Here is a 26952-nt window from a genome sequence, read left to right as displayed (position 1 = left end):
GTGTATCTCTATTTTTAGTGGCCATTAATGGTCTAGCAGCAGCTGTAGCGCCGTCCGTCTCACCTTCTCTGTACTCGTACGACTTCTGCTTTTCATACTGCTCCACCAGTACTGGTGTTGCTGAGCAGTGTCTACGGGGAGCCATGCAAAAGGCGCAGTTATGAGCTCTAACCCATGGTTTCCAGTTTTCGCTTGCAAAGTCGTGTGTTGTGCACTTCTGTGAGCATTTTACCATTCATCCAGAACCAGAACTTAACCTTAATGACAATCCATTTACTCTAGAGGAGACATATCGTTCTTAGGACTGGTTTTCAATGCCCGATTGACTTGGTTTCCTCACCTTCGTCAGCTTATGCGGAACTGCTGGCAGCACCTCAACACCCTCTGCTGCCTGAGCAACACCAACTGGGGTGTAGATCGCTCTATGCTGCTGTAGCTCTACAGAGCCCTTGTTCCATCCTGCCTTGACTACAGGAGTCTGGTTTATGGTTCAGCAGCACCATTAGCATTGCATTTAGTCGAGCCAGTGCACCACTGTGGTGTTCGTCTAATGATAGGAGCTTTTAGGACGAGTCCGGTGACCAGCATCCTGGTGGAGGCAGAGTCTCTCCATTGCAGGTTAGGCATGCACAACTGCTGGCCAGTTACATTTCATACATTCATAGTTGTCCTGCGCATCCGAATTACCATCTCCTTTTCCCACTCAAGGCAATTCATCTCCTGCATCGGCGGCCCAGGTCAGGGCTTCCAATTGCAGTTCATATCCGATCCCTTCTTTCCGAACTGGAGTCCTTTCCTTTACCACCTATACTTGAGGTCCATTCACATACACCACCATGGTGTACACCTAGGCCGTGGCTTCCCCTGGACTTTTCACATGGCCCTAAGGACTCAGTTAACCCTGCGGCTCTCCACTGCCATTTCCTTTGGATTCTTGACATGTACTGAGGCCATAAAGTGGTTCATCCCGATGGCTTAATGGCTGATGATCACGTTGGCTTCGCGTATGTCCATGGAGAACACATCAAACAGCATTCCTTGCCAAATGGCTGTAGTGTTTTCAGTGCCAGGCTGGTGGGCATATCTTGTGTTCTTGAGCACATCTGTTCATGACCTGGGGAGTCATTTCTTCTGTGTACTGACTCCTTGAGCAACTTACAAGCTATCGACCAGTGCTACCCTCGTCATTCTTTGGTAGCGACCATCCAGAAGTCCATCTATGCCCTGGAACCGTCCAGTCGTTCAGTGGTGTTTGTCTGGACCCCAAGTCACATCGGAATCCCAGGCAACGAACTTGCTGAGAGGCTGGCCAAACAGGCTATGCAGAAACTGCTTATGGAGATCAGCTTCTCTGCAATTGACCTGCATTCAGTACTATGCCACAAGGTTTTGCAGCATTGGGAGACTGAGTGGCATAACCTCAGTATGCACAACAAACTGTGTGCCATTAAGGAGACTACAAATGTGTGGAAGACCTCCACATGGGCCTCTTGCAGAGACTCTGTGGTTCTCTGTTGGCTCCACATTGGCCACACTTGGGCGACGCAAGGTTACCTCCTGCGCCGTGATGACCCACCTCAGTGTTGGTGCGGCGCCCAGCTGACATTGGCCCATATCTTGGTAAGCTGTCCTTCTTTGGCTGCCGTGCGACAGACTCTTCAGTTACCGGACTCGTTGCCATTAATTTTAGCTGGCAACGCCTCATTGGCTAATTTAGTTTTACATTTTGTATGTGTCGGTGGGTTTTTTCATTCTATATAAGTTTTCGCGCATGTCCTTTGTCCCTTTGTGTTCTCCAATCTAATGCTTTTAGGTTGGATGTTTTAACATGTCGCAGAGTGTCTGGCTTTTCCTTTTTATTCTTGTGGTTGGCCAGCCACGGTCATCTGCTCTCTTGTTTTTAACCCTTTTACCTGTTTCTTGTTTCTCTCTGTGGTTTTCTTTGCCTGTTTTGTCCTTAGTAGTGTTGGCTGTCCTTCTTCTGTTCTTCTGGTTCTCCCATTCTCCTGTCATTGTGCTGCACATCTCCTTTTTTTGCTTCTTTCCCTTGTGTAATTAATTTATCAAGAACAAGGGACTGATGACCTCGCAGTTTGGTCCCTTCCCCTCCCCCCCCCTTCCCCCCCTCCCCCTTCCCACCCCTGCTTTAAACCAACCAATCAACCAACCACAATATACACCAGACATCCACTAGGGTTGGAAGCTGTGGTGGCAAACTGCATATTTTCAAGTCGGTTATCATTTCATAGACTGCTGTGGCTCAGTTTGGTTGCACGTATTTTCACTGAAAATTTCTAAAATTTTAAAGTCAGTATAAAAATAGTTTTGTAATGAAGAGTCAAACTTGTCACAATGCACGTCATGTCAGAAGATGGCCCAGGTCTGAAGCACACCTCCTGCAACTACTGCCAGCAGCCAAAGAGATTTAGGCTTTCTCAGGGCACCATGCCGTGATCTCTGCTGGACAGTGATAACCCATCTCCTCCAGTCACATGATCACTCTGTAGTAATAATACAGCTTTATTTGTTCTTGTGTGCAGCAACAATTTTTAATGTCTAATATCATAGAAAGTGTCCACTGCTACATGTACACATTTAGCCCCTCCATGTTTCCCCATTGTAATTGTTTTTCCTCTCTGCATAAAGGTACCTTCCAAAGTGACATGTACTGTAAATGAGTCAGCTATCGTAATTTGGTTTGTCATTTTTCCAAGTCGTCAAAAAGTCTACAGTGGCAGTTGTTCCTCCTGTCGCAACGATGGAATGAAGTGGTTTGTGTCAATAAGAAAATGCCCCAGCCCTTTGGCATACATATACAACAGTGGAACAAAGTGGTTTCTGTGTCAATAAGAAAATGTCCTAGCCCTTTGGCATACATATACAAGGACCCATCGGAACATCGTACTTGTGAATTATCTATTACATGGGGCCATATTTTGTTAGTTTTGTACGTTTATAATAGAGTAGTAGTGTGCTGTTCAGACTCTGATCCAGTTTACTGGGTTGGATGTTTAAGTGTGTGTGACACTGACTGGATCATATTTTCGTAATCAGTTTAACCAGCTGTGTTTACCTGAATCATAGTTTGGCAGTTTCAGCTGTCTGAACATTCATCCTTTAAGTCTTAACAAATCCTCTGTTTTCTGGATGAAAGTTAGCCATAACTGAGAATTTAAATTTTATTTATGTTACTTGGAAACAAATGATTTTATTCAGTCATGATGCCGTCATGAAAAGAATCTACCCACTGTCCAATTACTCTTGGTTATTTTTGTTCCTAGTTAATGACATAAAAAGAAAACTGCAAGAGCAGCTTGCAGAACTGCTTACCAACTCCTCTACTGTTTCTTTTGCATTCCCATGTCTCTTAAATATAAATTTTTTCTCTGCTGTTTTCAAAAATTAATCAAGCCTCAGTAATTATGATAATGTTCCCTTTACATTCTGGAATTAAGTTACTTGTAGAGGGAACAAATGAGCACTTTGTTGCAGACTGGATGCATCCAACTTTCTTCTTATGACAATGACAACTTTTAAGATGATGATGATGCATTATTCTAATCAACTCATGAAGAAGAGATTTGAACTAGACAAGTTTGTGGTTAGCACACTGGGCGTACAATGGGGAGAAGTAGGGTTGGAATCTCTTATCAGCCCATCCACATTAAGGTAGTCCTTCATTTCCCTAAATCAATGAATGTGAATGTTGCATGGCTGATTTCCTTCCTTGTCCTCCTTTTACCTAAGGCTGAGATTCAATGAAAGTGACTACATTGTCCATGTTAAATTAAAGGTTAAATCTTCGTTTCTTCAATATGGTTCAGAAAATCATCCCGAATGGCCACAAAACTCATCAGTTTTTGCACTTATGGAATATGTGTGGAATAGAAAGTGAAATTTGTGATTGGAATGAGGATTTCTTGGTAGGGAGGAAGCATCATGTTAATTTGGACGGAGAGATTTTGACAGATTGAGAAGTGGCTTCAGGTGTGCCCCAGGGTAGTGTCTTCAGATCTTTGCTGTTCATATTGTATATTAATGACCTAGCAGTTGATGTGAATAATAACCTCAGGTTTTGTACAGATGATGCAGTTATCTATAACAAAGTCCTGTCTGAAAGAAGATGCATAAATATTCTTACAAGATTTCACAGTGGTGCAAGTATTTGCAGCTTGCTTTAACTGTTCCGAAATGTAAAATTGAACACTCCACAAAATGAAAAATGTAATATTGTATGACTACAATATCATTTAGTCTCAACTGAAATAGATCAACTCGCACAAATAAATGGGTGTAACACTTTGTAAGGATATGAAATGAGACATTCACGTAGTTCAGTCATATGTAATGCAGGTGACAGATTTCAGTTCGTTGGTAGAATACTAGGAAAATGCAATAGGTGTACAAAGGAGGATTACTTATAAAGCACTCGTGTGGCCCATCCTAGAAGATAGTTGAAGTTTGTGGGTGCTGTACCAGAAATGACTTAGATGGGACAATGAACATACAGAGAAGGGCAGCATAAATGCTCAAAGTTTGTTTAACACATGGGACAGAGTTGGAGAAGCCAAAGAAACTGAATTTATAGGTGCTTGAAAACACACACACGCACACACACACACACACACACACACACACACACATATTTAAGGACTCACTCTTTCTGTACTCACGTGAATTTTGCACAGCATACAAACCGTACGTACAGGTGTATGAAACACTATACTTTATTTAAATTATAAAAAAATGAAAAAAACGAATGAGCTGTTACATTTTAAACTTCAGTTTTAGGAAAAATTCAAATATCATAGTTAATTATCTCAATTTTTACCACAGTTTTTAATAGGTATGAAAAATTCTAGAGTTTCATACACCTGTAAGTATGGTTTGTATTCTGTGCAAAATTCATTAACGAATCTCTCTTACTTATGAATAGAAGTGTACCTTTAGCAACAAATGCAGTCAATAGTAAGTGAGAAAATGACGAAATTTCACAAGTAAAAAAAAATTATTTTGTTATGTTTTTGAACTTCCACTGCTTTGAGTGTGAATCCTGAATCCTTCCTGGTCATGCTGACAAAGTTTTATGAATTTATTTTTAAAGGTATAGAAAGTGGAAATTAAAATGTCCTGTTGTGCCTCTACTGTCCTAAATGGACCCGTTCGATGTCCTACCCTCTGAAGTGCAATGCTGCCTGTCTTAAGAAATAATGCTTGTGCAGTTAATAACCTGGAAAGAGGACACTGCTCTATTGGGAAGCAAAGTAGGAAAGAAGCAAGGTGTGAACAACTTATTTCATGCTGCTGATTGATTAATCATTCAGGAAAGTGAAGATGGCCTGAAAAGTGTAAAAGTGACGTCTCTTGAGGTCTACATATAACTTAAAGTTTACAACTTAAGGTATTTGCTACTCTTCTGAGAAAATTGGTGCTATAAAAAATATGCCTCAAGGGTAAAAGATTGGAGCAAGTATTTGTCCAGTACTCAACTGGGTCATTCCATGGAGGTTGCATCATGGTTACAGATTTTAATGAAATTGGCACAATTAATACCTGCATTAAAGTAAGTTCATATCTCAGGTATTGAAATGTGAAACCCCTGTGGGGTTGCTAGCCCCTCTCAAGGTTACAATTTTGGCCCTTTCTTTCAAAAAAACGTGCCACCATGTGTGACCTCCTAGCACTTGTACTAAATCAGATACAGCCAAAAGATTGGTCTCATTTGAAAGGTAACACCTCTCCCTTGTAGGAGAAAGCAATAATGTGTTGCAATGGTTCATGATTTGGAAGTAATATATAAAGAAACAACTACACAAGTTATCTCATTTTTGCATGTTTCCAATATTTTTGTCTCATGCGTAAATGATAGTACTGAAACAATATTTGGTGTGTGTAGAGAGGTGATAAGGCTGAAATCGTAAAACAAATTTGGTTGTGTTAATTTCACGCACACATTGACTTTTTGGATTTTGAAAATTTCGAATTGTCAAAAATCACTATTTGGGACCTACCAAAATGCAGTGTGTCAAGGTCACAGCATGCCATAAATTGCTTCATTATGTACCTTGTATCTAAGTTTAATTACCCACAACATATCTTTGTTACTCCCATTCATCATAAGTCATTTAACAATGTTCTAGTACTGACACACCATATATTATACCAGGCATGAGCCCATGAGTGGACGATAAAAATGTGAAAGTCATGACAGTGACTAGTTTCAATAAAATCCGAAGGCTCTGAAATTACATGTATGGAACAGAAACATTCTGCAGCTCTTTTTCCCTTTCATTTATCACCATCATCTTAGAGAAATTTCGCTTGTGAATGGTAGTGGTAAACAGTAGGTTATCAAGTTGGCAATGATTTCACACCATTATTGACAAACAGTTCATTGTTACAATGATTGCCCACAGTTATTGACAAACAGTTCATTATTTAGCTTGTTTTCAGCAGCATAGCTAGAAAATGTGGAAACTAGTAGGCATTGCCAAGTTCTTTTTCATTAATTTCTTTTTTTACAATGACAACTCTCCCATCTGTCACTAAAATCATGCACTGGTTTTTGATAGTAGAGAAAGACTTTCATTTCATTGAGTCATGCTCAAGATCTACTGAATTCTGCAAGTTATGTTTTAATTCAAAATGTTTTTTCATACATAAACACTGGGATGGGTGGCACATGCTACTTGTGATGGATGGGACAATTTGTAGTTTTCTGAAGTGTCCAAAGTACATTATTGACATTAAGTTAAATTCAGTTTTAACTTTTTCACTCTGTTTAATTTTTATGGTGTTAATCCAGAACTATTAGTCAAAACTGCAGGCAAAAATAATGGTGACTTACTGAAATTGCCCATTAATCTTGTCTATCAAATAACAAATGTTTGAGTTCTGGCTAAATAAATAAAGGATTTAAATTAAACATTGTATTTCGATTTCCTTAACTCCAAATGTCCCACCCATCACTTGTGGAAAGTCTGATATATGTAATAAAAATTTATTGTTTCTATGTACAGGCAGCACCCTAACACACCATCTGTAATTTCTTCACATATTATTGTAGGCAATGGTGCTTACCTAGCATATTCTGTACATGTACCACTGGCGTGGAGTTTCTTTGCAAAATGTAACATTTTTGGACATTGGTAAATGTATGTTTTTACATTTTTCAGATATATTTAACACTGTATGGTAGTGTGCAGGATGTGGTGACTTCATCTTGGAGCTGCATTAGCACACCAACTTCTATTCCCCAGTTAATAAATATGTCAGACTGACTTGACTTTTCTCAGATGTGGACTTAGGTGACAGGCATATTTTATGCTTACAACTTTGTTTGTTGTTCTACGTTCTCATAATACAAGTCGTATTAGCCACTGAAAATTAGATACTTGTGGTAAATGTCAAAACAGAAAAAAGTTATTTTTTTATTTGCCTGCTACTCTGTTCCATAATTTCTTCCATTCCACAGTCAAATTTCTCTTTGCCACCATGAAGAAAACCATATTTTTGAATACAACAGACTATGCTACACCATCTAATTAAATATTAACTATGTATGGTGCGGCTGACAATTTGTCACCGCCACTTTTGTAATGCTTCCTAGGATTGAGAGATAATTTACATTAACTAAATATGTTAATTACAGATAAAGAAAAAGGGCCATACTGGTTGCACACTTTCACTTGGCCTCTGAGTGGAGGATGCTGGGAGCAGAAGCTTGTGATCAACTCGCAACACATTGGCTGCTGAGACAAGCTCCCTCTTCTCCTCCCAGAGCAACCAGCTTATATCGTATAAAAGAAACAAACATGTAATGGATTAATGTGTCACAGAAGTGGCACGAAAGATGGTGGTGAAATGCTAGAAGGACCAGGTAGAGCCTCTTTGCTCTTTTCTGCAAATAGTATTATCAATCACTGTGCACCACTTCACACACAGATCGACACTATATTCACAATGGTTACTTATTGTTATGGTGCACTGAACTGTTACATAACTAAGGTTCATAACGAGTGTAAACGATCCAGAATAGCACACTCAGCCGACTTCCACCAATCACAGAAAGGCCAAAGAAAAGTGTGTGATCAGTATTTTGAGATTACTTAAATGAATACACTTAAGTGCAGTATTTGAAACCAATCAAAATAAAGGATGTTCACTTTAATGGGCGTTGTAACTGTTGCATACAGAACTTTGGCAAATGGGTGTATGGTACCATAAACTGCACCTTACTTCCAAGGAAACACTTCACAGCAGTGCTTAAACAAACTTATTATTCAACCGTTATTCAGGCTTAGCCCATCACCAGTCCCGTGCTAGTGCTTTCCAATTTCTGTATCCTATTCTCTGCAGTTCTTACGTGTGATTCAGACTATTTCATTAAATCATATGGATGTAAATAACACTTTTTATTCCTTGATTATGGGCAACTGTTGAATATCAGTTAGATAATAAATAATTTGAGATGAAGCATCATTATTTGGCAAAATACTACTTTTACTGCATTCTGGCCTCCCATATATTTACACATTAAGATACTGCGTATCATTCAAAGTCAAAAGCTATTTACTTCATTATTGGCTTTCACATTTGTCTTTACAGAGTGTTTTACAAAGCAAAGGAAAAATTCGAATTTTCAAACTTGGTGGTGAGGAGTCTGCACTTGTGGCAATTTTTACCGAAGATCTGAAGAAACACGTGTTGAAATGGTGTGCTGAAAAACCAATAATCACACGTTTTTTGAATGATGTTTTACCGGAAATGGATGATGTAAGCATTGATAAGAGTGTACTTCAAAAAAAGTTCACTCTTTCGGAGCATGATATAAGGTTGGTAAGCATGATACAGAAAGCAAATAAACATCCAGATGTGTGTAGATGCTGAAACTTATGTTTTTCATGAGACTCTTATTATTCTTTGTCTATCTTTACAAAGTCTAGTTACATTTTGAAATTATAGCAGATAAAAATACTAGCTTTCTGGACCAGGGATCATTTGGAAAAAGAGGAAAGAGCTGGAGGAAACTTCTCTAGTCAGGAATTAATTAGGAAAGTCAAAATGTAATTGGGTGAAAGGAATTTTTAACCTCTGGTTAAAAAAGTGTTTTTTTCCGATCTTTGATTGATAGAGGTTATTAATGTGTCATAGCATTCTTTTAGTTCAGCAACAACTCTCATACCATACTTTTTGATCTTCTTTACGAAAAAACCACAAACTGCACAATCAAATGCTTTTGATATGTTACATAAAATATCAGTTGGCAGTATGGTGTCTTTAAATTTTGTATCCACTGATTCTTGAATTAGAAAAATGGCATTTTGAAATCCAGTTTGCGGCATATTCCTATTGTTCCATGTCTCTACAATATGTTGTGGACCTTCGCCTCTCAGATGATTTTCCATCGGATATGTCACATGCTAGTGCTTTCCGATTTCTGTATTCTATTCTCTGTATGTTGTCAACTCTGGCCACCTTGTTTTTGCATTGCTGTTCCCCCTTTGCCCTCTGGGATTTCCAGTTAGTATCTTCTCTGCTACTTCTGTATCAACCATCAGTACCACATGCTTGCCCTCTGCATTCATGTGGACTTTACTGTTTGACAGTATTATGAAGAAGATGTATTGCTAATCACCATATAGCAGAGATGTTGAATCACAGACAGACACAATAAAAAGTAAACTATCAGCCAAAATGTGTTCTTCTGAATTAAAGAGCATGTACACACACATTCACACAAACACAATTTGTACACACATGACCACTGTCTCTGGCTTCCGAGGCCAGACCAGCAGTCATTTTGTTGTGCCTTTCTGCGACTCTGTGTCTCCACTATATGATGAGTAGCTATCTATCCTTTTCATAATATTGTCATTCTATGCTGGATTTTCCATTGTTTGACTTGACTGCCTTTTTGATACATGGCTCATTACACATGGTATAAAGCACATTCTCATATTGTCTTTTCCACTTATCTCCTTTGCAGCTGGAGTCAATTATTCTGCAGAGTACCTCTCAAACGTGTCCGTTGCTATCCCATACTGTTAGTAGCCAAGTTTCTGAGGCCTATTTGAGCATTATTCTTATGAGGAGTTTATGGAGATTTAGTGGAGCAAAATAAGAGCCTTGAAGAAAATAGTTATATTAGAGCAAAATAAGCTCTATTGGCTGCCTCTAGCTGTTTAATTTTGGAGGAGGTATCATAGTAGGTAATGGCCAATTTCACGTATTTAAACTCCTTGACATTCTCAGATTCACAACCAGATAAAGCTATTGACTTCAGCATGTTTCCTGTGTCTACTCATTTGCAAGCTGTAAATTTAGTCTTTAACTCATTGTCAGTTCCATGTCTTTAGCAGCCTGTTTAACACAATAAATGTTTCTGGCATTACCATCTGAAATCTTCTGACTAAGTTTATATTAGTAGTGTAGACTAATATTTGCACTGTTTTGTGGATGATTGTCTCCCTGGCCAGCAAGTTAGCTTCTTGTATTATATGTTCCAGTGCTGCGTTAAAAAGAAAGGAACCCACTATGACCTTTCCTTGGTGTTACATCATAGTGAATATCCAGTGGCTCTGCTAATTCTCATAGAACCCTGAATCTGCTATTTGGAGTGCTCATTGTCATCCTCAACATTTTCAACAGCTTCTCAGATATTCACATTTCTCTCAGGGCAGTATATAATTTATTCTTATCCACACTATCATATGCATCTTTAAAGTCAACAAATAGGTGGTGTGTACCAATTCCAGATTCAGTTGGTTTTTTTGTAAGATTTCTCTCAAGGTGAAAGAAACTGTTCCACCATTTGCTTTCCTGGGAAAAATCCATGTTTGGATGATCAGATGGAGGCAGTAAAATGGGCTTAGTGAGTACTTTATACTCCATGTTTAGGAGTGTTATGCATCAATAGTTTGCACACTCCATTTGATCTCCGTTATTGTAGAGAGCGCACGTAATACCTCCCTTCACTTCTCAGATCAACATCAGTATTTTTAAGAGGAACTGTTCCAGTTTCTGACTACCCTGTTTTAGTAATTCTGCAGGGATTGCAGCTGTTCCAGCTACCTTGTTGTTTGGTCATTTGAACGAAGTTCTTACTTCTCCAACTATTGGAGGGACCAGATTCTTTCCATTTGCTGCTGCTTGTTCAGTTCATAGGAACTCCTTGTGTCATCAGTACTTGAGCCATTGTTAACAGATCCTTTCTCTTAGCGTATGATGAAACCACTTTCACCCTCGGCTAGGCTACTATTAGAGTTTCATTCTGAAGCCATAGCCACACCACTTAACACTATCAGTCATTCTCTTTTCTTTTCTCGGTGAAATCTACTTCAGTTCTCCTTTTCTCTTCAAAATCTTGCTTTATTCTTCTCATACAGTTGCTTTGTAATGTCTTCTTGTATGCCTTATTCTATTTTTTAGTTTCTGCCTTTCATTCAGCATTGAACCATGGGTTTCTCGTGTGTCTAAATTCTATTCCCAGTGCTTCATGTTCTGTAGCTTCAGTTACCTTCTTAATCATTTCCCACATTTCTTGAATACTGTTGTGCTCCTTTTCTCCATTCAGTGCCTCTGTTAGTACTTCTTGGCGTCATTTCTTAATTTCAGGTGCCTTAGGGCAGCTGCGCATGGTTTGTTGCAAATACTTTTGGTGTATTAGATATACTTGTTTTAATGCTGGTCCATACCAGATAGTGATCTGAGTCAATTTTTGGGCTCCTGAATCTTCTCACATATCGAGCTGGTCTGATCTGTGTAGTATCTATCAACATATTGTCTATGTGGTTCACTATGTTGCATCAGGGGATTTCCCTGTCTCTTTGTGGATGTTTTTATTTGGGAACTGTATGAAACCAACAAACATATTATGAGATGCTGCAATTGAAATTAATCTGATTCTGTTGTCATTGTTGTGTGTTTACTGTGTGGGCCGGTTGTTGGTCTGAATATCTGTTCTCTCTCCACATGGGCAATGAAATGTCCAGCTACTATTTTATCATGATTGGGTAGTAATATATTCTTTCAGGAAGTTCATAGAATAGATTTTTTTCTGAACCTGAGCAATAATTATACTGTAATCAAAAAATCCCCCTTAATCCTTAAAACTGACAGTTTTAGACTTCCACTTGTAAAACAGGATCACTAGGTGCTTAATCTGGCTGTTTACAATGAATTGTGTGTCCAATTCATGTACTTCCGTGGAGCCATTATAAAATAAGTTTGCTTCTCATATCTATGGCTTCCATTCTCAGTGCAGCATATTTCTTGGAGGGCTACAATTCCAGTCTTAAGTTTCTTTAGTTTATCGAGCAATATTTTTAAGGCATCCAGACTGCACAAAGACTAGTGTCCCATGTTCCTATAGAAACATCTGCTTTATACTTTTTATTTTTTCTTTCCATATCTTGTTATCCTGTAATCTGTCCTTTTTCTTGCTAGGTCTCCTTCCAATAATCTGCCCAGCTTCTTTTCATTGTAGTTTTGTGTCATTTTGGTATTTGCATTTACTGTTTGTAAAAGTGTGTTGATCAGCTCCCTGCCAGCTGGACCAGGATTTGTTCTTCAGGTTTACTTCCCAATGCAGTTTGGCTTCGGTTTGCCTGGAGACACCTTTTTTCCTGTTATGTGGAACACATTTTGTCTGGCTTCCACACTGAGGCCTGAAGGGATTGTGTGGCCCTACTGATAGCTATGGTACCGATTCCATCTAGCAACTTCAGTTAGCCCAGTATTTCTCTTAGATTATTGTCTGGTGCATCAATTTACAGTTATTTCAAATGTGCAAGTGGTTTTACCCAGCAGAAACCATATTGCCTTACTTGTCCCTTACTCATTTGTTTGTGGTATTTAATATGTTTGTTGGAGCTGTGCCAGTACCTCAGTTCTCTCTCTGTCTGTCTGTCTGTGTGTGTGTTTGGGGGGGGGTAGAATTGTGTGGTTAAATTTTATTATTATTGTTATTGGAAAGTTATACTTTTTGATGTTTTGTCGCATATTAGTCAGTCAACGATAGTGTACGTCAGCAATGTAATTTTTTCAGATTAATTTTCTGTGATATATCACTACAAATTCCAGTGTCTGTGATAGATGCACTACCTTCCAGTAATTATTATTGTTTAAGGTCTAAGGAAGAATTGTTTACAGAATCTCATGAAACAAAGTTTATATCATAAAAGTTAATTTCAGTTAAATATATACTGTGGAAAAAATTAAAGGGTCACATTTTTTGAAACCCAGTCATTTTCCTCCACTGCAGTGCACAAATTTGAAATGTGGCTCAAAAGTGTCTACAACCTTCCTCCATAATGATGCAAAAGCATGGTACCCCGCAACGTAACCATCCAGCTCGGCAAATCTTCGAATGGGTAGGTGTTGCCACATGCAAAAGAAGACCAGAACTCAGAAGTTCATGTGGGGTGGGTTAAAGATGTCACATTGGCATCAGATTTAACCACAATTTTGGCCAAAGCACCATGAGAAGGCCCTCACAGCCCCCCCCCCCCCCCCCCCACCTACATCTCACCCCTTCTCGTGATGCCTTTATGATGGAGGTCAGAACCGCAACACCCAGCATTGAAATTGCCCACTTTTCTTATGGGTGGACAAGGAAAACGTTTTAGCTATACCACCTCTCAGAATAGAGGTGGAAAGGCCTCAGGAGGTGAGATAAAAGAGGGTCAATGAAAGGACCCCTTCTCTTGGTTTGTTCCTCTTAGGGGCTCAGCATTTGTTTGCTGACTCTGGGCTTGGTGACCCCGTGGGTTCCTGAGCTGGGGGCCATCAGCCTTCTGCCACCATAAGCTCTGGGCAGCGGTGGAATGTTGTGTGTTTTGGAGAAAGGGAGTCTTGACTTCACCGCCTGGACTGCTAGGAAGACACACCTCGATATAAAAAAAAAAAAAATTTAAAAAAACATCAATCTTAAGGTGTGCTACATACTGATGATGTGAATGGTTGTTGAGGTAAAACAGTCTCTAGTGGGCAACCTCTGGGGCACCTGCCGCCCCCAGTTGTATGAAGCTTGCTCAGGCATGTAGGGCTCTGCCTGGGTAAATGGTTGTTTCCCTAGTGTCTCATGGGATCCCTGTGGAATGGTCTCATCAAACTACTACTCCTGACAGGCTGGGTGTACTGTCAGGTAGTACCTACATGTGCTCATCAAAGAGAACTCGGTTGGTCAGTCCTCCCGAAAAGAAGTCTCAGAATCATAGTAATAGGGCATTAGTGTGCCATAACACTTTCATTGTAATCAAGCAACCTGGGGGAACTTCTAAGAAGGTACCCCCTTTCTATATTCACAAGGCATTGGAAGGTATTGCTGGGTCTCTTAAAAAGTGTCAAACGACTGTGTAATGGAACACTTCTAGTTGAAACTGCTAATTCACCCCAAATATCTGAGCTGCTGGGATGTAAGGCCTTATTTGACTACCCAGTCGAGTCTGAGTCACATAACACGCTTAACTTCAGTAAGGGTGTGGTTACCTGCTCCGAACTAATGGAGGTGGACCCCGTGGAGTTACGTGAAGAATGGTAAAATATGGACATCGTGAAAGTGCACAAGTATATGAACAGTGTCAATGGCAAATTGGAAAAATCAGCAATATTTATTCTAATGTTTAGTACTCCTGAATTACCTGATCATATCCTTGTAGGCTATATCCGTCTTAAGGTTCGCCCGTTTGTTCGTAACCCAGTGTGATGCTACAAATGTCAAAGATTTGGCCATACCACTATGGGATGTAATGGGAGGGCTACATGTTACAATTGTGGAGGGTCGGCTCAGGAATGAGGCAATTCTTGTACACTTCCTCCAAAATGTGTAAACTGCTCCAGGGATCACTCAGTGTGGAGCAGAAAGTGTGAGGTTTACAACAAAATCCAGGAGTTGAAAGTCAAGAGACACTTACCCTATGGTGAAGCTAAAAAATCTTTCAAAGCTATCCAACCACCGGTTTTTACTACTTTCTTTTGCATCAGCCCTTAAGATTCCAATCGCTAAGTGTGATGCCTCCACACAAACTCAGACCACAGATTCAGGTACGAGCACATGCACTTGTCGGTGTACCTATGGTGGAAACACTCCAGTTGAAACTGAAGTCACTCAAAAGACATCAGTAATGGGCTTACAACCTAAGCCACATACCACTACCCATCATTAGAAATCAACTAAGCCATCCCCACAACCCAGGTACCCACCTCCTCCCACCAGTAAAGGTAACATCTTTCGAAAAGTAGCTCCAAGTCCAAGAACGTGGTAGTTAAAGCTTCAGATCAGCGAGCTCTCTCCGTCTCTGATGGGAACTATGCTCTTGAGGATATGGACTTCCAATTGCAGGAACGAGAGAGCAAGGAACTGGCTAATGTTTCCCCTGACCTCCCCAATAAATCACAATCTCCAAGGGAGAAAGAACAGAACAACCATCGCTAAACAATGGTTTCCGCAGGGCCATCTGTGTTGCAGTGGGATTTGAATGGATGTCGCTCACATTTGGAAGAATTACAGCTTCTGGCCCAGGAGAAACTGTTCTGCATCTGCTTACAAGAAACATATCTTAAAGTCATCGGCACACTTGCATTACAGGGTTACCACCCATACAGGAAGGACTATACTACTTGAGACAGGGCTAAAGATGGAGTTGTTTTCATTGATGACAGATGTGACTCCTCTCCTGCCCCTCTTACCACGACCATACAAGCAATTGCCGTGAAAGTTCTCGAACCCTTTAAAATCACAGTGTGTTCTTTGTACCTTTCCCCTAACAATGCTTTGGGTGCAGACACTCTGGCAGAACTCTTCCAGGCAATCCCATGCCCATTCCTTCTTGTGGGGGACTTTAAAGCACAGTGCAATGGGGCTCGGCTCCAGGGCCGGATGATTGAGAGACTCGTCCATTCTGAGAATATCTGCCTTGTGAACACGGGTCAGGTGATAACTTTTCCACAGCTACATGGTCTCTTTCAGCTGTTGACCTTTGTTTTTATTCCCCAACTATTGCAGACTCACTTCAGTGGGAAGTAGCTGCAGATTTACATCTAGTGACCACTTCCCAGTGTGGATCCGTTTGCCTACTAGGATGGTACCTGACAGGAGACCATGCAGATATATGATACAAAGGGCAAACTGGTTGCAGTACAGTCAACAGGCTATTTTTGAACAAAAGGTTTGTGCTCAGGAGATGGTTGCCCATATCACTTGTGAGATCCAACAGGCTGCCGTGGTGTCCATCCCCCAGTCGAGTAACCACCTCAGATGAAGGCCTGTACCTTGGTGGAATGACGAACTGTCAATTGGCAATCAGGGCCAGACAAAGAGCTGTGTGGAACCTCAAACACTGCACAACTACAGAAAATCTTCATGCCTTCAGATCTGCGAGAGCACATGGGAGGCGAGTGATAAAAGAATGGAAGAGGGCTTCCTGGAGGAAATTCATGACTTCGATTAATTGGTCCACTTTCATTGCACAAGATTGAGAATCAATAAGACGGATTGTAGGCAAGGTTAGTACACATCCCATTACAGTCTTGTCAAGTAATGGGATCTTGGTGGACATGCCAGAAGACATGGCTCAGGTTTTAACTGGAGACTTCTTGTCATCCCGACAAGCTCCCGCTTTTCAGGTGTTCCGTAGGACTACAGAGATGAGGGAGCTCAGTTTCATCTTCATAATGAGGAAGTCTACATCCTTCTATTCTCCATGTGGGAACTGGAATCGGCTTTGTATGTAGCCAGAGACTTTGCTCCAGGACCTGATGAGATCCATTATGCCATGCTTTGTCATCTGTGCCCTGAAACGAAAGGACAGCTCCTCTCTGGTTTCAGTCAGATCTGGTGGACAGCACCCCACAACTTGGAAGGAGGCAATATTAATTCCATTCTGGAAACCAGACAAGGACCATAGCGCCCCTAACAGTTACTGGAGTGTAGCCGTTACCAGTTGTATGGGTAAGATTCTTGAACGTATGGTCAACCGCTGCCTTGTCTGGTTGCTTGAATTCTAAGGTCACCTGAACCACTCCCAGTGTGATTTCAGGCACTACCATTCCACCCTTCACAACTTATTTCTACTGGAGACGGCAATACAGGAGTCCATCTTATCCCAAAACCATTTGGTTTTTGTGTTTTTTGACCACAAAAAAGCATTTGACATTACTTGGAGGTACAACATCCTTCGCCAACTTCATGAATGGGGACTACGTGAACATCTGCTGCTTCTTATCCAATCCTTTCTCGAGGACTGGCATTTTCAATATCATGTTGGCGATGCCATGTCATACTGCTGTGTTCTAGAGAACTGGGTCCCCCAAGGCAGTGTCCTAAGTGTCACATTGTTTGCCATTGCTATCAATGGCATTTCCTCCACAGTGAGGAGCTCTGTCAAAAGCTCTCTGTTTGTGGATGACTTTGCAATCTTGTACTCTTCCTCTGATCTTATAACAATGGTGAGGCAGCTACAGTTGACCATTAGGAGGCTGGAAACCTGGGCCAGGACAACTGGTTTTCAGTTCTCACCCAAGAAGATTACATTTGTCAATTTTAACCGTGCTCGTTGAAGTTTTAACCATCCAGTGCTCACAATGAGGGACAACATTTTATGTTTTCAAGACACTATGCACTTTTTGGGTTTATTATTTGACTCAAAATTAACTTGGCTTCCACACCTGAAAGACCTATGAACCTTCCAGTCATTGAATATTTTGAAATGCCTTAACAGAAAAACCATGGGGAGCTGACGAGTCCCAGCTCCTGCAGTATGAAAGGACATTTGTTTGATCAATTTTATATTTTGGCAGCCTGGTCAATGGATGAGCCTGTCCTTCCTACCTCAAGATGCTAGATGCTATCCACCATGAACGCATTTGGATATTGAGTGGATCCTTTTGGACCAGCCCAATTCAGAATCTGTGTGCATAGGCTGGTGAACCACCACTCTGGATTCTGCCACATATCCTTTTGGCTTGACAGGCATTGAAAATCTCAGCGTCATCTCACTCCTTGATATTTAGTTCAGTGGTCTAATCCACCTTTTAACGACTGTTCAGGAATTGGCCCCATGTGACCCACCCATTTGGGATACATGCTACAGACGGTCTTAAGGATCTGGATCTATCAGGCATCAAAATACACTACCAGGTATGGAACGCATTGCCACCTTGGCGTCTTGTTTTTACAACTTTGTTGTTGTTCATTTTGTGTACATACTGGAGTTTTACGATTGTTTATACAGATGGGTCCCAGCAAGAGGATGTCCTCAGTTGTTTTGCTGTTTTCCCTGATAGGGTTTTTAAAGTGCGACTCCCAGAACAATTTACAAATTATGATGCGGAATTATATGGCATTCTGATGGCACTGGAGAGGGTTCACAGACATCACCGTACAAGATTTCTTGTCTGTTCTGACTCTCTTAGTGCACTGCAAGCACTTAACCGAATGTATCCAGTAGACCCGCTGATTCAGCTCATCCATGACTTCTTACAGCAGCTCCAACACCATGGCAAGGAGGTGATCTTTCACCGGGATACAGGCCTACGACATGGCCAACTAAGCCACTAAGAAAGTATGTTGGCATGGTGCTGTCCATCAGTGTCTCATCCCACTGCATGCCATCATCTCATTTTCTGACAGACGCATCATGCGTCAGTGGGAGACTGAATGGTTGAAGGTGACAGACAACAAAATATGTTTGCTCAAATCGACCACAAAGGCATTTCGGACTTCATGTCAGCATCACTGCTGGAAGGAGGTTCTGCTTACCAGATTGCGCATCAAGCATAGTCCTTTAACACAAGGCTTCCTCCTCCAGTGGGAGGATCCACCTCTCTTTGAAGTTTGTGGTGTGCCACTTTCAGTTCAGCATATTGTGGCTATGTGTCCTATATACTGGTATTAGGACAGCCCTTCAGTCTCGATGGAGATTTGCCCACCATCCTTGCAGATACTGATTCCAGTGCTACAAGGGTGGCAAAATTTTGTGAACTGTCAGGCCTCATCCCTAAATTTATCGGGCAGGGAGGCAGACTTTAATGCATTATAAACTGCTCCGCAGTGTCAAAGGTTGTCAATAACAATGGTCTGTAGCACATTGCATTGCAAACTCGTTTTCAGTCACAAAATGTGTGTAAATCAGTGCCCTGAGGGAAGGGATGGTTTTATTGACACCCTTTACGAGCCATCCCCTGAGGCCTTTCTGCATTGAGTCTGAGTGACAGTGTTTCAGATGTTTTCCTCAGCTAACCATAAGAAGGCTGCATTATTTCAAGACTGGCCATCACGGTTCTGTCTTCCATTGCAGAAGTGTCAATAGAAAGGATGAGATGTGGTTAAGGGGAGGAGGGGGTGGGAAGTGGTGATCTTCCCATGGTGTGCCATATGGACAGTGACATTGGACATAATTATGGTGAAATTTGGTGCTAATACAACATCATTACCCATTTTACACCTCATGTGAATGTCTCAGCTCAGGCCTTTCTCTTATTCATGTATATACACCTTGCTTTTTGAATCTTCACCAAGCCTGTGATGTTACAGAGAACTGTGCTTTTGCACCATTACAAAGGAAGGTTGTTGGCAACTTCAAACCAAATTTCAAACTTCTTTGGCACATCTGGAGAAAATGAATGGTTTCAAAAAGTGACCCTTTAATTCTGTTGTGGACTGTATGAAAGGAACAAATATGGGCCTTATTGAGTAGCTCCAGAAACCGGTCGATACACGTAACCTAAAAATCAGTGTCTTTTGGAATCTGAGATTCATTCTTGTTGTAAAATAGGAAATATTCAGTGCACATAAGACTAATCAGTAATTAGAGAAAATTGCCAGGAAAGTGAGTGAAAAGGGATGGAAAGGCAGATTGGAAGAAAATGTATAAACGAACATAAAAATAATAAACAGTAAATAACAGGAGTAAAGATAACAACCCACCATATAGCTGAGGTGTTGAAATGTCAATTGGCACATGAACCACACTGAGAATGTTGCTAGCTGTTGGATGAATTCTTGTTTAGGCTTATTGGAGCAAAGCTACACCACATTGTCCACATTAAGTACATTGTGCAGGTACTGCAGCTCAACTACACGATTGAAAATGGATTTGTCCAAAAGCTAGCTATGATATCTGTTTTGTTTATGTGCCAATTGCCAACTCGGTGCTTCATTTGTATGTTGGATTGTTAACATTTTGCATTAACTAAAAATAAGTTATCCCTGCAATATATGACATTTCATCCTTCCCTCCTCTGTCTTCTCTGATTTCCTCCAGCACTTTCCAGGAATCTCCTGTTAATTCCTAGCACTACAATGGCAAGTGGCACTCAGCATTGCGAATTTTGTTTTCCCCTCTGATTTCGAGCGTCATTTGACCTAATTTTTTGTAGTTCTCACATGCTTCGTTCTTGAATCTGACTGTACAGGGTGATTCAAAAAGAATACCACAACTTTAATAATGTGTATTTGACGAAAGAAACATAATATAATCTTCTGTTATACATCATTACAAAGAGTATTTAAAAAGGTTTTTTTCACTCAAAAACAAGTTCAGAGATGTTCAATATGGCCCCCTCCAGACACTCGAGCAATATCAACCTGATACTCCAACTCGTTCCACACTCTCTGTAGCATATCAGGCGTAACAGTTTGGATAGCTGCTGTTATTTCTCGTTTCAAATCATCAGTGGTGGCTTGGAGAGGTGGCCGAAACACCATATCCTTAACATACCCCCATAAGAAAAAATCGCAGGGGGTAAGATCAGGGCTTCTTGGAGGCCAGTGATGAAGTGCTCTGTCACGGGCTGCCTGGCGGCCGATCCATCGCCTCGGGTAGTTGATGTTCAGGTTTCATAACTAACCTTTTTCGTAGGACTCTCCATACAGTTGATTGTGGAATTTGCAGCTCTCTGCTAGCTCTGTGAGTCGATTTTCCTGGGCTGCGAACAAATGCTTGCTGATGCGTGCTACATTTTCATCACTCGTTCTTGGCCGTCCAGAACTTTTCCCTTTGCACAAACACCCATTCTCTGTAAACTGTTTATACCAACGTTTAATACACCACCTATCAGGAGGTTTAACACCATACTTCGTTTGAAATGCACGCTGAACAACTGTCGTCGATTCACTTCTGCCGTACTCAATAACACAAAAAGCTTTCTGTTGAGCGGTCGCCATCTTAGCATCAACTGACGCTCACGCCTAGTCAACAGCGCCTCAAGCGAACAAATGTACAACTAAATGAAACTTTATAGCTCCCTTAATTCGCCGACAGATAGTGCTTAGCTCTGCCTTTTGTCGTTGCTGAGTTTTAAATTCCTAAAGTTGTGGTATTCTTTTTGAATCACCCTGTACTATGCTCTTCAGTACTGAACAGTACTGTCATCTAGAGAAGCCTGAGTTAACTTGGTGTCAAACTGTAGCAGTTGTGTTGAGAGAGAAGTTGTAAATATTATGTTCAAGTTAGTAGGTGCGAAATGGTTAATTCTCCGCGCACAATCCTTTCTGAGGAAGAGATTGTAGAGCATTTAGAGAGATGTCTAAGTGAAAATGACAGTGACAATGATTTTGGTGATAATGGTGCTTCATTTGTAAACAGTTAAAGTGAAATTAAAATGGAAAGTCCACTGAGAAGAGCTTAAAAACTATCATACAATGAAAAGTTTTGTACTGTAATGCTTATGTAAATATATCTAAAAGTGCACTTTTTGATGCGTACCCTAATTGTTGATCAGTGGCCTCGCTGTTTCCACGAAATGACTCGCGCAATTCTCTGTGGTGTGCTTGCCACCTGGCTGGCGGCAATTAAAATAAGAGTGCGCTGAGATGCCCTGTGTCTGGAGTCCAAAGGATTAAAGCTAATTACTTTATAATTACTACTGCTGCTGCATGCTAACCGGTCTTTATTGTTTGTGTGTATTTAATAGTGGTTAAATTTTGGTGAAAATATTCCTTATAAATATTATATCTAAATTTATGATGATATGAAAAAGATAGAGTGCTACTCACCATATAGAAGAGGCTTTAAGTCACAGATATTCACAATGAAAAGCGCATGTCTGCAACCCGAGCCACCTCTATATGGTGAGTAGCAATCTATCCTATTCATATTGTTATTATTACATGCTGGACTTTCTGTTGTTTTATTTCTAAATTAATAATACAATAGGAAACACTAAGTGAAGAAATTGTGCCTTTTACATAGTTTGAATTTTTTACAGATTTTTGTTTGGATGTGGTCTGCTAACATTAAGATCAGCTTCGAGTTTTTGGTTCTCTTTTCCAAATGCTGGAGATTTCATGAAAACTTACTTAAAGGGGAGGAAAGCTGTCCTAGCAACAATAAAGAGGAGCAAATTCAGTGAAATTCTACAGCCTGTGAGAAATTAGTATTATTTATTCCTAATTTAGAAATTACTAACAAATCATCATATCAAAACAAAACATGCACACTGTTATTTTATCAATGACACATTAATGCATTTATGTGTGTATTTCTGCTGGGCTTACACTACTCTCTAATTACTTTTATTCTTCCAGTTTTCAATAAAAGCAGCATAGAACTTAAAGGTGGGAGGAGGTCAGTTCTCATTTTGACCATAAATTTGCACATCTCGTAGGTGGTGGTAAATGGTGAGAACTGAATCACATTTGGTCTGGCAAATGCTAGGGTCTGTTGGTAGTGTTAGCTCAAAGCCTCCACAGATTTTATCACCATGAGCTCTGTGTATAGTTCAGCAAATAACATTAGGCACAACGGAACTTGATTTAAAAGGGGAGATGTTGGCTTAATCACAGTGTGTGAAGTGGAATTCATATTTTGGTTCAGCCATTCTGATTCAGATTTTCTGTGGTTTCCTTACATGCTGATTGGTTGATAGTTTCTTTATCAGGACAGTCAGTTTCTGTCTGAGTTGTAATCTGACTTAGGTGGTGTTCCCTTTCTAATGAAGTTGATATGTTAAACTACAACTTTTGTCTTTGCCTTAGCCACTTGATTCACAAGGAACATAAAAGTATTAGTCTTATGAGAAGGAAAGTTGCTACTCGCCATATAGCGGAGATGCCGAAATGTTACATACCATCCTGGATTTTCCATTGTTTGAAAATGTCAAACTTGTTATCCTTATTCTTTATAAAAAGAAGTATAACTCCTATACATACAGCAAATATCACAAAAAGTTCTGAACAGGCAGCTACCTGAGTATATTCTGCAGTCCAGTAGCGCTAGTTCCAACCAGATACACCTATACGTGTTTGAGTAGTATGTTACTCTTCAATGATTTCGGATGCCAGTGTTATGTTGTTGTTTTTGGTGGTCTTGGTCCAAAGACTGGTTTCATGCAGACCTTCACACTATCCTATTCTGCTCCCTGAGCTAACTTCTTATTCTGTGCATAAGTGCCGCAACTTGCATGTATTGGAAGTTCCTTACTGTATTTGATACTTGGTCTCTTTCCACACAGGGTCAGCACAATGGACTTGTATTCGGGAGGACATGGTTCAAACCAGCATCTGGCCATCCTGATTTCAGTTTTCTGCGATTTCTCTAAACTGCTTCAGGCAAAAACCGGGATGAGATTCTTTTGAAAGGGCATGGCCAACTTCCTTCCCCATCCTTCCATAATCTGATGTGACTGGTGATCTCACTGTTTGGTCCCCTCCCTCAAATCAACCATCCAACCAATCTCCTTGTACAATTTTTACCCTCCATTACCAAACTGACAGTTTCTTGATGCCTCCGGATGTGTTCTATCAACAAACCCAATTTTTTGTCAGTTTGTTTTATAATTTCTTTCCCTAATTTGATTAGGACAGTAACAGACTTTACAAATTACATCAAAGACTTCCATTGGTGTTGGTAAACTGTAGGGAGTTCTAACTTACAAAGAGGACACCGAATGCAAGTTGTCGTTCTCAGCTCGAAGACTGATGCACATCTCCATGCTGGCATGTCCAGTACAAATCTCATCACTACACATTACTGCTACCTAAACCCAAGGTTACTATATAGAAGGTTGTGCCAATGCATTTGACCGTGATTGGCTGTGACAGCACTGTCGAGAAGCAGTAACAGCATGAAACACATTCTCATGTTTTGATATGGCACTGTTTCACATAAACTAACATTAATTTATGAAAACTGAAGGGCGATGTAATGAAGCATCCCCACCCCGTTCACATAAACTAACATTCTTCTTCTTCTTCTTCTTCTTCTTCAGTAGCTCTACAGCCCTTGGTGAGCCTTGGCTTCTTCAACAATCTTCCTCCACACTTCTCGGTTATTTGCTGCTCTTTTCCAACCCCGGACTCCCATATTGCTGATATCCATTATTACCTCATCGATCCATCTTCTTCTAGGTCTCCCTTTTCGCCTAACTGAATGGATCATACCTTTCATCATTTTCTTTGGAATTCTATCCTCTGCCATTCTCTCCAAATGTCCTAGCCATCGTATTCGCTGTGATTTAACAAATTTTGCTATGTCCCTGCCTTGTATTAACTCTTGTAATTCAGCATTGTAGCGTATTCTCCAGCCTTCTTCCTCCCTTATTGGCCCATAGATTTTGCGTAGTATTTTCCACTCAATGCTTCTTAGAGCATTTTTATCGTGTTCTGTCAACGTCCATACCTCTGAGCCGTATGTGATAACTGGGCGGACTAGGGAATTATATATTAGCAATTTAGTTTTTCTTGTAACTAACATTAATTTATGAAAACTGAAGGGCAATGTAATGAAGCATCCCCACCCCCTGCCACACACACACACACACACACACACACACACACACACACACACACAGTGACTGAACTTAGTACTTACTGACACCATGAAAATCTTACATTGTCTTTCTAGTAATTGCAAGAGAAAAATTATAGATTATAGCTTCTCTTGACATATATAAGTGTTCTGTTAGTTTTTAACACACAGCTTCACCCACATACGTGTATGTCGCATATATTGCACACAAATATATGTCTGACTATCCTAGTTTACACCATACGACTCCAAAGAAGATGTGAAATTTATCTGTGGTATTCGGCTGTGTGGCGTGATCTTTCATCCCGAAACATGTTGACAGAAATATTGGCAAACCGCAGAGCTCATTCTCACGATGTGGTTTACACAATGAGCAGCATAACAAAAAGGCAAATTGCACTTTATACTTTTAAAGCTTGCCAAGTTAAGTAAATCCATTTTGGTATATGTTAGTTATGGTTTCATCAAAATAATCAGCCCTCTGAGGCTCAGAATTTGTTTGCTAGGATGGGCTTGACAACACTGGGATTCCTGAGCTGGGGATCTGGTAAGCACTACCAGACATCTGTCACCATAAGTTCTGAACATGCTTCAGTGACCACCATATGGTTTGGCACTGGAACATTGTGTGTCACAGGGAACGGGGATCTTTGTTTGACCACCCAGATCACGAGGGTGGAAAAACATTTACAAAAGGAAGAAACCTCAATTTCAAAGTGTACTGCATGCCGATGAGATGCATGGCTGTTGTGGTGGAACAGTTGTTGGTGGACAACCTCTGGGGAATCTGCGCACCTCAATTGTACAAGGCTTACTCAGGCACACACATCTCTGTTGTGAGTGGATCTGTATTTGCCTAACTGATTGTGGAACTGAGATGGAATGCTTGAAATGAAATGTTTCACTCCCAGCGGAATAGGTGGGCCACTGGTGGGTATCAGCCAGAGGTGTACAAATTCTCCTTCCATCCTGCCTTCCCCTATCTCCACTGCAACCATTAAAGCAGTTCAATCTGCCGCAGCACAGATGCATGAGTACATGTGTATTGAAGCACAGTGGTAGAGTAGGCCAACTTGGGTTCCCACAAGCGCAAGCTTCACAGAACCCATTCAGCCTGCTACACCTGACAAAAGGTTGCACTGTTAATCCACTATGACTGGCCAGATATATGTTTGGGTAGGTAGTTTCATTGCAGCTCATTTATCATAACAGTGTGAGCAGCAAAATAAACAAACCGAACTTGAAGGAGGCTGAGGAGAAATTAAGACTGGGGAATATACACCAGACATGAAAAGGAGCTCGAGTCAAGGAGCGCAAAAGTTTTCATGAGTTTATGGGGCAGTTCCAATAAAGCAGTAGGTGTCTCTAAATATAAATTGTACAAAAAGTTAATTAACACTCTTTCAGGAAGCTTGAGTATTTTATGACATGGTTGTAAATTTGACCAGCGATTTCCTCAGTCTATAAATATGAGGGTTGGAACTTAAATAGTGGAAACTATTTATTCACAACTGATACAAAAGAGTTACATGTTTGCACCTGTTACTGTCCTTCGAAGTAGTCACCAGTGTTGTGTAGAGCCCGTTGCCAGCGATGTGGAAGGCATAGTACACCATTAGCAGAGCCTGTTCTGTTGATGGTGTGGATGGAGCGGTCTACTGCCTGTTGCATCTCTGGAACAGTTCTGAAGCGAATGCCACAAAGTGGTCCCTTCATCTTCGGAATCAAATCAAAGTTACAAGGACTTCCGTCCGGGGAGTATGGTGGATGGTACAGTACTCCCCCGTCCCATCGACGGAACAGAGCAGCTACAGCTTGCAATGTATGCGCCCACACATTTTCGTGCAAAATGATGGGTGGGTTGCGCAGAAAGTGTCGCCGCTTCTTTTGCAGAGCTGCTCACAAGTGATGCTCCAAAAATGAACAGTAATACTGTGCACAGACAGTCTGCCATGGAGGAATGTGATGTGGACTACACCATCACAGTCGTACACAAGAATCACCATAACTTTCACCATACTGGGGCTTTGATGCACTTTCAACTTTCGCGGCAACCCATAATGACATAATTCGTTGGATTGGCGTTCCAGTTTTGGCACGATGTGTCCATGTCTCATCCAGTATTAAGATACAGTGTAAAAAAGCCTCTCCTTCGCACTCGTAGTGCTCAAAGTGCATCTGAGCAGCGTCTAATGCATCCATT

The 26952-nt window shown here is 40.7% G+C and overlaps 1 protein-coding gene across 2 annotated transcripts in view; it reads left to right on the top strand.

Annotated features, from left to right (window-relative positions):
• LOC126175617 (serine/threonine-protein kinase 19-like) overlaps positions 1-26952 on the top strand; it is a 43515-nt gene that overhangs the window by 7008 nt on the left and 9555 nt on the right. For both annotated transcript variants that reach the window (XM_049922499.1, XM_049922500.1), the window contains exons 2-3: positions 8608-8834; positions 22210-22366. In XM_049922499.1, coding sequence (XP_049778456.1) covers positions 8608-8834; positions 22210-22366 — 384 coding nt within the window. The remainder of the gene's footprint in view (positions 1-8607; positions 8835-22209; positions 22367-26952) is intronic.

Source organism: Schistocerca cancellata, chromosome 3 (genome assembly GCF_023864275.1).
Source record: "Schistocerca cancellata isolate TAMUIC-IGC-003103 chromosome 3, iqSchCanc2.1, whole genome shotgun sequence".
Lineage (NCBI taxonomy): Eukaryota > Metazoa > Arthropoda > Insecta > Orthoptera > Acrididae > Schistocerca > Schistocerca cancellata.
The sequence above is the reverse complement of the archived record's forward strand: the minus strand, read 5'-3'. Positions and strand labels throughout refer to the sequence as shown.